The 15,184-nt window shown below is 47.0% G+C and overlaps 1 protein-coding gene and 1 pseudogene across 2 annotated transcripts; both read left to right on the top strand.

Moving 5' to 3' along the window:
- The first annotated feature begins 2,573 nt into the window (after positions 1–2,573).
- LOC103640727 (Non-specific lipid-transfer protein) lies at positions 2,574–3,479 on the top strand. Its single transcript, NM_001310217.1, has 2 exons — positions 2,574–3,039; positions 3,135–3,479. The coding sequence occupies exons 1-2, from the start codon at positions 2,684–2,686 to the stop codon at positions 3,142–3,144; spliced, it is 366 nt and encodes a 121-aa protein (NP_001297146.1). The 5' UTR covers positions 2,574–2,683; the 3' UTR covers positions 3,145–3,479.
- A 3,516-nt stretch (positions 3,480–6,995) lies between these two features.
- On the top strand, positions 6,996–11,791 carry LOC100216807 (major facilitator superfamily pseudogene; annotated as a pseudogene). Its single transcript, NR_152384.2, has 11 exons — positions 6,996–7,644; positions 8,156–8,322; positions 9,210–9,344; positions 9,459–9,561; positions 9,666–9,768; positions 9,860–9,913; positions 10,032–10,094; positions 10,202–10,239; positions 10,338–10,413; positions 10,754–10,844; positions 11,543–11,791. The product of NR_152384.2 is annotated as a major facilitator superfamily pseudogene (transcript).
- The last annotated feature ends 3,393 nt before the right edge of the window (positions 11,792–15,184 follow it).

Raw genomic sequence — 15,184 nt, 5'->3', positions numbered from 1 at the left:
GAAGAGGATGATGTTGGAAACGCTGAAGATGAACATGTATCACAATGTGATAACGAGGAGCATGTGGCAGTACATTCACGACAACAGGTAATATTATGGCAAAAAAACAATGTAATTTATGTATAGTGCAAACAAATGGGATGATTTATACATTATTTGTGATATTGACTATAATGCACTAATGAGTAGGATGGAGGCTTAAATATTGATGCACATCATCAATCTGAACTGCAAATGACGCTTGTTGGAAATGATGATTGTGAAGGAACACAATATGGGGATGTTAGAAAGGTATGAAATCTAAATTTATTAAATTGCAGATATTTTGTATATGTAATGTTAGTAACTATTTATAATTTGACATTATAACATATGTACCTATAAATACTTCTTTGTATGGCATGTAGAGACTGGAATATGATGTAGATGACATAAGCTTATTGCGTCCAATTAATGCAAGGCCAAAGGGAAGGACGATAAAAACCAGTGAACAAAGAGTTCTAAAACTGGGTGCGAAAGGAGAAAAGAAGAAGACTCGAAAGTGCCAAAAATGTGGCATTGCTGATGGACACAACAGTTGAACCTACTTGTCTATAGAGGAAAATAGGGTTAAATTGGCTAGCCTTGCCGATAGAAAAAGAGGACGGCCGCCTGGGTCTAGAAACAAAAATTCAACAATGACCCCGCAGTGGAATGAGACATCCACATCAAAAAAACATAAACATACCGATTCTGAAGAACATGGTTCGGATGACGATAATTTGGCAGGATTGTAAAACATTTATACATAAATAATGGATGATATTGAAATGTTATGATCATGATACTATTTGATGATTATGAATATTTACGTTAAAAGTTCACTGTATGGATTATATCTATTAATGCGACGTAATTATTTGTTATGAGCTATGCTACTGATGGGTTTGTTTGGCTATATAATCATATATTCACAGCATCTCGTACAGTATTTATGTTGAAAGAGTAATCGCGGCGAGTCGGCCAGGAAGGTTGACTGCGCGGGGGTTAGGGTATAGAAATGTTTGACCGAGTGGGAAGTGGGGTAGTGGGCCAATTCCTGAATTTCGGGAACCTGGGTCGGCTGAAGTATTTACGCTAATTCTCTATTGTGTATAAACGGACGAATGGAATAGTGTAAACACGTGCTGACTAAGGAAGATATGGCTGATCACGTGAAAAGTGGGCCTAAGCCGCTATTTCTGGAACGAGGGCCCACGACTGTTTACTCTGTTTACGCTAAAAAGGGTTTCCGTTTACGCTATATCAGTACGCTTGCATAAAACGTGATCGGACGTGGGTTTGCATATTTGATGGCTGGGGCTCTCCACAGTTATATAGAGCACATGGCTCTTAATAGATAAACTATATATATATATATATATATATATATATATATATATATATATATATATATATATATATATATATATATATATATATATCAAGACCATAAAACATAATGTAGACTATACTGTTAACCTTGCTATTAGGGACGGACGACGGGATGGACGTGGCGGAGCTTCCCGATCGACATGTGGGCTCCATTGATTGCTGGACAACTTAAACGCTGCTACTGCTGCTACTTGAATTTTTTGAATGTGCATGTAACCTAGCTCCTGCGCTGTACGCGTCCCCCATCAATCTCTGTCTTGCGGTTGTAGCCTGTGTAACAGTGCAAGAGTATGTATGATAATAGGTTTTAAGTCTGCTTACATGACATTTTTTATTGTGGAAGAGACATATAAAAATTAGAGAGAGTGGTTCTCATGCAACGGCGGACGGCCCGGTGCTAAAAGAGCTTCAAGACAAAATAATGAAACAGGAAGAGAGTAGATTTATCTAAGAGCCAACTTTATTATATGAATGTGTTTATTGTTGGCTTTAGATGATATGGTAAGGAGTTAGAGCTAATAATATATAGGCTCTATTATTATTATTATTAATTAAACTCGCTCTAAGGAGGAAAGTGGGAGGAAGGGACGAGGACGAAGACTACTGGAAGCATCGTCCATGGATGATGGATGTGGTGTCTCTTAATGTAGGTGGCCGGAGGATGTACGTGTTAATTGCGCGATAAGCACTCAGATCCAACCGCAAACTACCTCCACACTGACACACTGATAGAGAGAAAGAGAGACCTCCGACGACTGCCGCCGCAGATGAGCCACGTACGTATACGACGTCTGCCGGCCGGCTCAGGCTGCCGCCATCACCCTGCTCGAAAGTCGCGTTAGGCGGCGCCAGCTACATAGGAGTATCTAGTCTAGCCAGTTAGTATACTACTACTGCGCTGATGATGAATTAACTCTGCATATATACTGTACATGCCTCCCTCCAACACCCAACCACCTCCTGCTCGGCTCTTAATAACTTGGACACGGATCGATGCCATCCAAGGAAGAAGACGACGACGACGACGGAACATCCACCATGCAAGCTTGCATCCATACGCCGATACGCGTGCATCCATCCATCCACCATTATTTCCATTTTCCACCGATCACACGTACACAGGCCTATTTAAGGAGCGACATCCCACTGCAACTCTCCTCACCACTCATCACCAGCTAGCTCTAGCAAAGCACTTGCCATCTACCGACCGCCGCATTCCAAACAGCCCGACGAGCTAGCAGAGCGGCAGGCACCTCCCTCCTCAAGGAACATGGCCCGCATGCAGAAGTTGGCAGTGGCGACGGCGGCCGTGGTGGCCTTGGTGCTGCTGGCGGCGGCGGCGACCTCGGAGGCGGCCATCAGCTGCGGGCAGGTGGCGTCGGCCATCGCGCCCTGCATCTCCTACGCGCGCGGCCAGGGCTCGGGGCCCTCCGCTGGCTGCTGCAGCGGCGTCAAGAGCCTCAACAACGCCGCCCGCACCACCGCCGACCGCCGCGCCGCCTGCAACTGCCTCAAGAACGCCGCCGCCGGCGTCAGCGGCCTCAACGCCGGCAACGCCGCCAGCATCCCCTCCAAGTGCGGCGTCAGCATCCCCTACACCATCAGCACCTCCACCGACTGCTCCAGGTATATACACTTTGTAATTTTGTATAGGAACGTACGCACGCAGGCATGACTACTGAGCTATAGTACTGACTCCATGACCGTGCATATATATGCAGGGTGAACTGAACCCTAAACGACGACGACGGCGCCGGCGGCCGCCTGAAGACGATCCATATCTATCCCGCCGTCGTCGGCGCCCGCGGATCGGACCGTCATGACCATATCTACCTACGCATGATCACGACTTGCATGTCTACTACTACTACTGAATAAAAAACCTCTCCGCGCACGTCGTCCTTGTGTTTGTGTGTGTGAGAGAGAGAGGAGATGGAGAGCCGGCCATGTCCTTTTGGCTGTTTGGTTTATTTTTGAGTTCATGCGGTCTTTATTTATTTCCATGTACGCTGCTTCCTCGTATACCCACTTTAAATTTGTACCATGCATGCATGTTCCTTATGATACACTCACCTCTTTTTGTTTGCAAACTGTGTTACGCATGCGCTGCAGGCATATGTGACCGTGTGTTCCATATGTCCACACGCCTTTTTTTCATGACACGTACGACGACACGCACTGCATGTGCTACTCGGATACTACAAAATTTGTCTTAATAATTCAGAAAATACAAAACAAAAACTATAAAACAAAGCTGGGCGAGGGGCTGATGTACCCTCTCCGGTTCCTTCGGATTGAATACTGGAATGATTCCTGGCTGAAATGGTTTATTACTACTAGGGCCAATACTTATGGCTTGCTAGTTCATTTTTAAACTAAAACGCGACAAATAAAGAGAGTATATACGTATACTCTTAATGAGGTAGAACGGGGTCGAATTCTAGGTAACCGAACGGACACTAAACGGGACCTGTGATATATTAATTTCCTCTATCCCGTGCAAATCTCATGCTTTATTTGCATCAGAGTCCAAGAGCTCCAAACTCGTTTTCCTGATTTTCTAAGTTTAGGGTCCAAATGACGGTGTGTCAAGTTTAAGAATTGCTGATACATTTTTCTCTAAAACAAGGAAGCAACGAGACAAATGGAACAAAATGATTGGTTTCTCCTTTTTATTTACCAGTAGTTTTACAGGGTATTTATAGACAGAAAATAAATTAGTAAGTTTGAATCCAGAAAACTCCCAAGACAAACAATAGGTTCATGATTCATGGCACATGAATACTAGAGGTATGGAATTTACAAAGTTGTAGCGGATTTTTAACATGACGAGCCGTCATTGCTGGGCTGCTGTGAACGTGGCCCAAGTCGGCATTGCCGGTAACGGATCCGCTAGGCCGTTCGTGGACCAAGCTACCGGACTGGTGCAACCTAAAAGCCGTGAGCGCAGTGCGGCCTGGCCTGCGTAACGAATGAGGAGGCCAGCTAGTCGTTTGAGGGAATTGCCTCCCCCAAGTCCCCGACTCCTCGTACTTGTCTCTTGAATTTCCTTTCTTTTATTTATACTTCCCTCTATCCTAAAATATAATTCGTTTTAGATTAATTACATATTCATTGAGTAACATATAAATATAGTTTCCATATATATCTATATTCATTATCATTTGAACGAATGTGGACAAAAAAATAGGCTAGAAAGAATTATATTTTAGGACTGAGGGGATACTAGTTAGTTCCCATACATTGCTAGGTTTGTATTATTATATTTTTAATTTTTAAATTATTACTATATATTTATATTTACAATATCAATCCTTGTGCAATATAATCGAACCTGCGGTAGCAGCCGAGCAATCGCTTCCCTAGTAACTAGGGTTGGATTCGAACCCTAGTGCCTCTATTTTTATTTTCTGGTGCGAGGGCGCGGACTATTTTTTTCCTGTGTGGGGGCGTGCGTGCGGACCGGGAGCGACCGCGTGAAGAGATGACACACGAAGAAATTCATGCTTTAAATTACGAAGCAATGCCTAACACTTTTGAGTTGGGAGCTTCTTTGGCCGTAGCCACTAGGCTGTTCACTTTTTTGATCTAAAAATATGAACTACACGTGTGGTAAAAAAACCTTTAAATTACAAAGAAACATACTTTCGTCTACTCTATAGTTAACACTAATAATCAAATCAATGTTCAGTAATAAACAGATCAACATTTTAAAATGTTTTTTTATAAAAGCATTTATTAAGTAAGCAACACAAGATATATAGTCTGGTAGATATTAGAATTAGAGCTAGATTAAAGAATGAACATTTGTCTAATAAGTCAGTACTAGTGGCATTAAAAAAAGTCACAAGTAAACCAAATAGCTATTCTTAACAAAGTTAAAGTGTCATTAGCTGCAATATATAGTTGAACAATTCGGGGTTATATATAACAACATGTTCTCTGAAAAGCTAGAGCGTGGTTGTGGGGGATAGATATCCCCTGGGTCCACTAAAGAAGTAAAAGGCCTCACGAACGGCCCAAGGGCCCAATAATTCGTAAGGTCATTCTTTCGTGGGCCTAGGGAGAGACAGCCAACAAAGGAGACGTGAGACTGATTAGTGCAAACACAGGCGGCCCACAACGTCGAACGAATGGATCACAACAGAGACCCGACTTTCCCGCGCTGAAGCCCTCATGCAACAGAGCCATGCGAGGATAAGTCGGCGAAGGTTACGTAGGGATAAACTCAAGAGGTTCACTATCTTTTAGCTACTTGTTGTTATCGTATCACATGTACTGCTCCACGGCCGAGTATATAAGGCCTAGGGGGCACCCCTTCAGATCGATCGACCCTGTTCTACTGAGCCACTCACGAAAACTCTCTGCGCCCTCTATCCAGAGAATCCTCTTGTAACCACGCTCATATACTCACCAGGACGTAGGGTGTTACGCACTTCTAAGCGGCCCGAACCTGCAAATCTTGTCCATTGTCCCTCGTGCGATCGGCACGAACCATTTTGCTACAGTCGTCGACACCGTCCTACTCCTAAAAGCACCTTGAGGGGCAACCCCGGGTGTGCGGTCGGACCCAAAACACCGACAGCTGGCGCGCCAGGTAGGGGGTGTGTCGACGATCCAAGCTAGCTCAATGGCCGTCACCTTCCACAGCAAGATTACCATGCGTCCCGGATCCACATTCTGCTTCGGGACGATCTCATCCGTGGCGGACGAAGAGGGAATTCTACACCGCCTCGCGGATCTACCGGAACAGAAGTCTCCTCCAACAAACTCCGAAAATGCTGGAAAAACGCTACCTCCGGCTCTTCGGAACAAGATCGTCTCCGGGGAGGCTGGAGCTAGAAGCTCGCTGACCCGGAAGACTCCGCTGTCTACTTCCCCGACGAAAGAATGGACACAGATCATGAGAAGGAAGGAGATCAAGGAGAGGCCAGTCGTTCTTCCCGTTCCTCCGACCTCAAAGGAGAACGGAAAGAAAGTCGCCGCGGCAGCAATACCGCTCTACCCCGACGTCCTCTTCATCGGGAGAGCAGAGTCGCCCGCCGTCTCCGACGATGAACCGACCGCGCCTGGAGAAGAACCACCTCAGCGAGAATCCCGCCGACGAAGGAATCGACGCAGGAATGTTCGACGACATCACGCAGCTGGAGAACGGGATCCGGAGCAGCCTGTCTCGCGAGACGAGGTCTCAGAGATAGGAGAAACTCCGGAAGAACGCGTCTTCAGGGAACGAAGGAACTCCCGACGACGAGATCGCCGTCGGACTCAGGAGCAAGCCGAGCAAGATGCAAGGCAACGACGCGAGAAACTGATAAATGTTCGTGGGTAAAAATAAGAACGTGGGTACTGACGTTCTTACTTGAGTTAAGTTCATGGGTTATGTTAAGAACGTGGGTACCGACGTTCTTAAGTTAAGTTCGTCAGCCCTGACTAAAACCGTCGAACTTAACGAGTTAGAAACGTGGGTACCCACGTTCTTAAGTTAAGTTCGTCGGGCACGTGGACACCGTCGACCTTAATCATGAAAACCTAAATCCAATGCCACGCGCGGCTCTCTCTCACCTGTCTCATTCTCACCCACGCGCTTCTCTCTCTCACCAGCAGGCCACGCCGCCGCTGCACCACCGCTCTCCGGATCATCGGCTGTCCCCCTCCTCCTCCTCCTCGCCCACTCACCGGCCATCCCTGCTGCGGTGCCGCGCGTTCAAGCAGGAGGCCGACGACGGCGACGGCGACCCGACTGAGGCCGACGCGCGGAAGCGCAGGAAGGGCCCGATGTACAAGCTCAAGGCGGCGATCCAGGGCCTCGCGGGATCTCGCTCCGCCGCCGCGGAGGTGTATGGGGGAGAGTACCAGTTCCAGCGCGCCGTCGAGAATTTGTGCGAGCCAAGGTTCCCCAATCCACTCACGCGCGCGCATCGCTGTGGTTTCCTGTGTTGCTTTCCACCCTCGCGCGCTCTTCTTCTTCATGGAGCCATGGCAGGAAGCGGCAACAGGAGATTTGGCCGGGATATGGTGTCTAGCAGCACACATTTCTCCCAATGGCAGATGGTCTGGGTTGGAGACCACGTTCCTGGCGGCAGAGTCGATCTGCAATGTGGAGGTCCAATCTGGCCACCGATGTCAGCTCGCTCCGGAGCCAATTCCGATTCCCTAGCAGTGACGACGTTCAGATGCAGCTTCAGATGCAGCGACGACCTCTCTCTCCATCCATGGATCTCTAGGCAACTGGTACTGAAACTGACTTCCTCCTTCAAAATTTTCAGTGGTAATCTTTAGGTTAGCTATGTATGCCCACTGTGGACTGAAATCCTTCATTATTTCTATGGAATAATGATCTGTATTGCATTGGCATGGGGACGGATATGAGAATGTGGACTGAAATCCTTTTTCTGCACTTGGAGGTGCACAATATTGTCAATGTTCATACTTGCTACATACTTATGAAGGAGTTTGTTTAATGTTGTCTTAATCTATGTTAATCTGATAGTACTATTATTTTGAGTTTGATATCTCTTTTGGTTACTGTTGCTTTTGCTAAAAAGTAAATTTGGAGTAATGAAGCTTGGTACCGCTCTTGTCATGTATATGGAATTTTCAATTGGTAGGGGTTGCTGCTAAGTGCTATTTAATTGTCTTGTGTTTATCATATTGAACTGCTTAAGATATATGTCAGCACTTTTAGTTTCATTTTCTCTCTGCTGTCACCTTCAATGCTAAAATTTATAATGACCATTCAAAGCGAACAAGGGAACCAGGCATCAAAATGAAGGGAACCAGGAATCGAAACGGCCCCGAGAATCCCAAAGCACGAGAAGGGGAACAAGGGAACTAGGCATCGTGAAGAGAGCCCGGGGTGATGAATTGTTACGGTTCATGGACGGAGCAAGCAAGGAGCCTCTCCGCAAGGTAAACACTAACACGCGATTCCTCTTCAATCCCCGGTCGTTTCCCGAGATCTGGTGTTATAACCCTTGTAGCTTCGACTCCTAGCTTCAGTTGGGGGGCAATAACGGATTCGGAAATTTTGGGCTGAAAGTTGTTCCTTGTGTTGTTGAGGTGCTGGAGGGGAGTGGTTAATTGTGGTGTAGCGCTATGGTGTCAAAAGGTGGATGGAGTCCGTGACATTTTCTCATTGATTTATTTTAGAGCTGCTTTTTTGTGTGCCATAATTAGGCTTGCCCAACCGGTGCAGGTGACTTATTTAGCATGCTGAACTGTAGGTAGTATTCTAGTTTGTGGCCGTCGTGCAAGTACATATGTGTTGGCTTTCAGTTCAACCGTCTTTACAGTATTCGGAAATTGCTTAAAATTCAGTGTTGATCATAGAGGCAGCACAAATGTTTCCTATTCAGAGCTGGTAATGGTATGGTCATTACTCTGAATCATAGTATCAGACAATGGCTGGCATAGTATTTATCCACCATGAAAACACAATTAGCTTGCAGGTCTAAATTTGGCATCCTCTACATGAACTGAAACCAGTTAACCTCTTACGAAGTAAGAATCCTTGGCCTTGAACAAATCAAAGCTACCATGCTTGATGGAACCAAACATTTCCTCACCAGTAACACATTTGTTGAAACAATACTTTCATTACACTCCAGGTACAGCCGTACAGTGTTCAGCTTAACCTCATGATTTCTTACTACTGCAGGTCTAACATTTACATTGGTAACCTTTTTTTTATCTTTCCAGCACTGTCGGTCCAGTCACTATTCCCTTATCTATACTTCATGGTACGTAGGCATGTTTTTATCCCAATTTTCGCCTTCTCACTATTAACTTGTATGCAGAGTACTTGCTCTGTTCCACAATTTGATTCAGAAAAAAAAAACAAATATTCACCTTTATTGCAATCAAACAAGATATCAGGGACTTGAAAGTGGCGAAAGAGGAGCAAGACATTGGGTTTTATGCTGGTTTTGTTGGTGAGCAGCGTCTTCTTTCATCTATTATTGTTTTACTGTCTCATTTGACTATTGTTTTATTATCGATGCTGTTTACTTCCTCAGTGGCTAGCTGTATCTAATTTCTCTTGTTAGGGGCTACCTATTTCCTTGGAAGGGCCATCAGCGCCATGCCATGGGGCATGTTCGCTGACAAGTATGGAAGGAAGCCATGCATCGTGATCAGCATCCTCTCAGTGTATGGATCGATCATGAACTCAAACTGTGAGATCAACCTTAGCATCCATCCAATTTGACAGGACTAACCTAGTAAGTAAATGTTGTTCTGGTTCCCTTTTTCAGGATTGTGTTCAACACACTGTTTGGACTTAGCACAACTTACTGGATGGCAATTGTGACTAGGGGATTACTTGGGTTGCTATGTGGTATACTTGGACCCATCAAGGTACATAGCTAACTACATTTGTTGCTAGACCAGTATTTATAAAATGATGTGTCTCTTAAGTTCTCATGGTTGCATCTACTGCATTTGCTAGGCTTATGCTTCAGAAGTCTGCAGGAAAGAGCACCAAGCTCTGGGAATCTCTCTTGTAGGAGCAATCCTTTTATTTGCAACCCTTTGTTTCAACTTTTTTTATTAGTTCTTAGTTTTTTGTGTTTATTTTTACTTGTAACTAACTTGTGTCTGTGATATTGATTATGTAATAGGTTACATCTTCACGAGCCATAGCTCTTGTTATTGGGCCTGCTATTGGAGGCTTCCTTGCACAGGTGAAGATTATGGAATTTAGATAGCAGTATAAGTTAAATTCGAAATGCTAATGAGTGCCTTCATCATGTATCCCTTAATCATAATTGACCTCTGATGTGTAAAAAAGGGATAGTGGTCGACAAAAATATTTCTAGCATCAGGAAGGTAAATTATTTCTAGTAGTACAATTTCTAGCATTTAACTATTTCATTGTTTTTAGACGACTATTATAAACCTTCAAAAATTATGCATCTAATTTTCAGGTTTCCATAATTCCTTCCTTGCTTTGTAATATCGTTGCTAGCAGCAGGATCATGTATTGCATGCATTTGGCTTCCGGTATGCCATATCATCTTCCCTATTATTTTCTATCTTGAATCCAAATAGTTAGATCCTCTTAAGAAAATAAAAGAAAACTCTGACAACCTATGGAGGTATGACAGCTCCTGACATAGCATGATAGAGAAGACCTTCTCACCTATACGGCTATACCAAGAAAAGAACCGTGCTCCATCCATACAAACAAGATTTGTTAACCCAACATAAAATTCACTCCTATAAAAATTTGAACTAGAAAGGCTACTAAAGGGCCTAAAAACGAAATATGTTTGGACTTATGTTTCTCCACTCAATATACCTATTTTCTAGTTAGATAAAAAAATCGTTCTTTTGAATCTAGATAGAATTGGCAATATACCTATTTTCCTACACATCCAATGGGGCCTTGGGGACGCCCTCCATGGCAAACACAGCCACTTCCATCACCAGCGGTATGTTCCTGATTCATGCTGCTTGCTACTTTTATTTGCTACAAATTGGACTTTTTTGGGACTACTCCACTACTGCTTATACATCTGGTGTTTGATCAAGCTCGTAGTGGACATACTTGCAAGTCTGGATATTGTACAACATATTACAGCGTGAGCTACAGCGTGCTGAAAATTTTAGATTGTGAATAATGACTGAATCTGGAATTTTGTGTTGTGAGAGCTGTTTTGGAGTTCTTTTGTGGCTGATCTAGGAAGTTTTAAGCTGAGGTGTTGGTAGAGTAACTCTCTGTCTGGTTAGTTTGGTGCTCAGTTCAACACTAAATTCTGAATTCTGTCAGGTAAACTAACCTGAACATGCTTTAGTGAATCTGGAATTTAGTGTTGTGAGAGCTGTTTTATTGTGACATGCTTTGGGCTGTTAGGTGGCTGAATTCTGAATTTTTAGATTTGGAATAACGTCTAAGTCTGAATTTCCAAATAGTTTCTTGGACATTTAACATCGCGGATCCTTTGCACGATGCATCATTTTAAATAACACGGTGCTGCGTCTTGAAATGAAGTTTGTTTTCACTCTCATGTTCATGTTCATGCACAAATATGGAAGCCACATTTTGTGTTTATCATGCTTTCCTATATCTTTGTGTACATGTGATTTAATGCCAGTTGTGTATTTATGAGAATTTTGGTTTATTTTGTAGGATTCCGGCTCTCATCAAGTGACTCCTTTCCCTCACATTGACTTTGCGGACAGATGTCTCAATTCTAGTGGTGGAGCTACGAACAACAATCCGATGTCCTGATCGAGAGCGATGGAGCTAATGTTTGAACTTGTGTGTTTGAACTTGTGAACTAAAAATGTGAACTATGGATGTGAACTTGTGTGAATATGTGAACTTATTTATTTAGACATATGTGAATTTGTGAACTTATATATTTGGACTTGTGTGAATTTGTGATATGAACATATATCAATGTGTTTGAAATCTGTATTGTATGTGATATATTGTGTTGCATGTGATATTATGTGTGTCTAATTTTTTTATTTTTTTATTTTTTATTTTTTCTGGAAAAGGGTTAAGAACGTGGGTACCCACGTTCTTAAGGTTAAGAACGTGGGTACCGTCGAACTTATTGTGCAGTCCTTGCAGACGCACGCAGGGTTAAGAACGTGGGTACCCACGTTCTTAAGGTTAAGAACGTGGGTACCGTCGAACTTATTGTGTAGTCCTCGCAGCTGCACGCAGGACACATAAGTTCGACGGCCACGTGTCCCCGTCGAACTTAACCTTAAGAACATGAGTGCCGTCGAACTTATATGAATAAATTCGACGGCCCCCGTCGAACTTAAAAACGCACGTTCTTAATGTTAAGTTCGACGGTACCCACGTTCTTAATGTTAAGTTCGACGGTACCCACGTTCTTAATGTTAAGTTCGACGGGGCCGTCGAACTTACTTCTCTAAGTTCGTCCAAAAATCGCCGTCGGCTATATTCGTCGGTAAACCCACGTTCTTACGGTAAGTTCGACGGCTTATTACATTAAGTTCGACGGTTTTTCACCCACGTTCTTTAACCAGTTTCCTGTAGTGCGAACCTGCAAATCTTGTCCATTGTCCCTCGTGCGATCGGCACGAACCATTTTGCTACAGTCGTCGACACCGTCCTACTCCTAAAAGCACCTTGAGGGGCAACCCCGGGTGTGCGGTCGGACCCAAAACACCGACAGCTGGCGCGCCAGGTAGGGGGTGTGTCGACGATCCAAGCTAGCTCAATGGCCGTCACCTTCCACAGCAAGATTACCATGCGTCCCGGATCCACATTCTGCTTCGGGACGATCTCATCCGTGGCGGACGAAGAGGGAATTCTACACCGCCTCGCGGATCTACCGGAACAGAAGTCTCCTCCAACAAACTCCGAAAATGCTGGAAAAACGCTACCTCCGGCTCTTCGGAACAAGATCGTCTCCGGGGAGGCTGGAGCTAGAAGCTCGCTGACCCGGAAGACTCCGCTGTCTACTTCCCCGACGAAAGAATGGACACAGATCATGAGAAGGAAGGAGATCAAGGAGAGGCCAGTCGTTCTTCCCGTTCCTCCGACCTCAAAGGAGAACGGAAAGAAAGTCGCCGCGGCAGCAATACCGCTCTACCCCGACGTCCTCTTCATCGGGAGAGCAGAGTCGCCCGCCGTCTCCGACGATGAACCGACCGCGCCTGGAGAAGAACCACCTCAGCGAGAATCCCGCCGACGAAGGAATCGACGCAGGAATGTTCGACGACATCACGCAGCTGGAGAACGGGATCCGGAGCAGCCTGTCTCGCGAGACGAGGTCTCAGAGATAGGAGAAACTCCGGAAGAACGCGTCTTCAGGGAACGAAGGAACTCCCGACGACGAGATCGCCGTCGGACTCAGGAGCAAGCCGAGCAAGATGCAAGGCAACGACGCGAGAACCCGCTCTTCGGGCGCAACCTGAACCCCGACTTCGCCCGAGCTATGAATACGCCGAGCGAGGTCGGAGGCGTTCTGGCCCGGATAGCTGACGGACTTCCTCGGACCCCCGATGCCGAGGGATACCGGCGCCTGTTCACTCAGGCAGCCAACCATCTTCTACCGCTCGCCCACCCGCCGAACGATCTGCGACACGCCATCAACAGTCGCCGAGACGCGCGAAGCTCTATCAATGCTTCGCGCGAACGGCGGCACGAGAACGAAATTCGCCGTCGGGAGGAGTATGACCGAGATCATGGCTTCCCGACTCAAAGCCAGGCCACCCAAACTGAGTCGGCAACAGCTTCAACTGGTGGAACCACCCGGGGACGGTCGAGGAACCACCACCGCCACTCCCCTCCCCGGGACAGACGACATCCTCGACGACAGGAGGACACGTGCGGAGTATCTGCCCTTACCCCGCGCCTTAGGGCCATCCAATGGCCTCCCAACTTCAAGGTATCCAATGTCGACAAATATGAACCTAAGCAGGATCCAGGGGGCTGGTTAGCCGTCTACACCACCGCTGCTCGGGCTGCCGGGGCATCCGAGGACGTCATGACTGCGTATCTGCCCATCGTCCTCGGGCAAGACGCGCTGCAGTGGCTACGACATCTACCCCGACACTGCATCGACGACTGGGGAGACTTCAGCCGACGTTTCACCGCCAACTTCCAGTCTCTCTCCGACAAGCCAGCGCAACCATGGGACCTCAAATCCATCAAGCGCCGGGGGGGATGAGACTCTCCGGTCATACCTTAAAAGGTTCCAGACCATGAGAAACCGCATCCCCGAGGTCGCGGAGGCGGCCGTGATCGAGGACTTCTACAGAGGATCTAATGACTCGGCTTTCGTCCGAGCCATACTGCAAAAGGCGTCAACCACCTCCGAGGAGCTATTCCGGGAAGCCGACCTCTACATCACCGCTGACGAGCGGGCCCAGGACCTCATCGGAGGAGCAAAGCCCGCACCGGCGGCACCACGACGCGACGCGAACCAGCCGCCCGACAAGCGCTGGGAGAAGAGGCCTCGCGAAGAGGTACACGCCGCCGGACCACCCGCCTCTCGCGCCCGAGGAGGACCTCGTGGAGGCGAACGCACGCTGGACGACATCCTCGACGCCCAGTGCCCGTACCACAAGGATATGCGCCACACTCTCCGCAACTGCCGGGACTTCAAGCACTCCGTCGGGCATGGCCGACCCTTCCAACCTCTACCACCTCCTCCGCCGAGGGGAGGACCAGATGAACCACGACAGCCCCATCAGCCGGAGGAGGGGGGAGGAGGAGCTTTCCCGCGCGTTGACAGGGAGGTCAACGTCATCTTCGGCGGACATGGGTCGCAGGAGAACAAGAGACAACAAAAGCTCAACGACCGCCAGATACTGGTGGCGACCACCGGCCCTCCCGCCCCGTACCGGTGGTCGGAGCACCCAATCACGTTCACTCGGGATGATCAATGGCTCAACTTCGACCACCCGGGCAAATACCCGCTCCTCGTCGATCCGGTGATCCGAGAGAGCCGGGTGAAGAAGGTGCTAGTGGACGGGGGGAGCAGCATCAATGTCACCTTCCCCCGTACGCTTCAAGGCTTGGGAGTTCACCTCAAAGAGCTCCATGAGTCAGACACTCCTTTCTTCGGCATCGTGCCGACGGAAGGGGAATACCCGCTGGGCCACATCTACATGCCGGTCACCTTCGGGACTCCGGATAACTACAGAACCGAGTTCCTGAGGTTCGAGGTGGCGAACTTCGACTGCGGGTACAACGCCATCATCGGGAGGCCAGGGCTGGCCAAGTTCATGGCCATCCCACACTATACGTACATGATACTGAAGATGCCCGGACCACAAGGAA

Source organism: Zea mays, chromosome 10, assembly GCF_902167145.1.
Source record: "Zea mays cultivar B73 chromosome 10, Zm-B73-REFERENCE-NAM-5.0, whole genome shotgun sequence".
Classification (NCBI taxonomy): Eukaryota; Viridiplantae; Streptophyta; class Magnoliopsida; order Poales; family Poaceae; genus Zea; species Zea mays.
Note: the sequence above shows the minus strand (reverse complement) of the source record. Positions and strands in the feature narration are given on the sequence as shown.

What these genes read in the sequence shown, in the direction of transcription:
- LOC103640727 (NM_001310217.1), top strand. Translation starts at nt 2,684, where the DNA reads ATGGCCCGCATGCAGAAGTTGGCAGTGGCGACGGCGGCCGTGGTGGCC.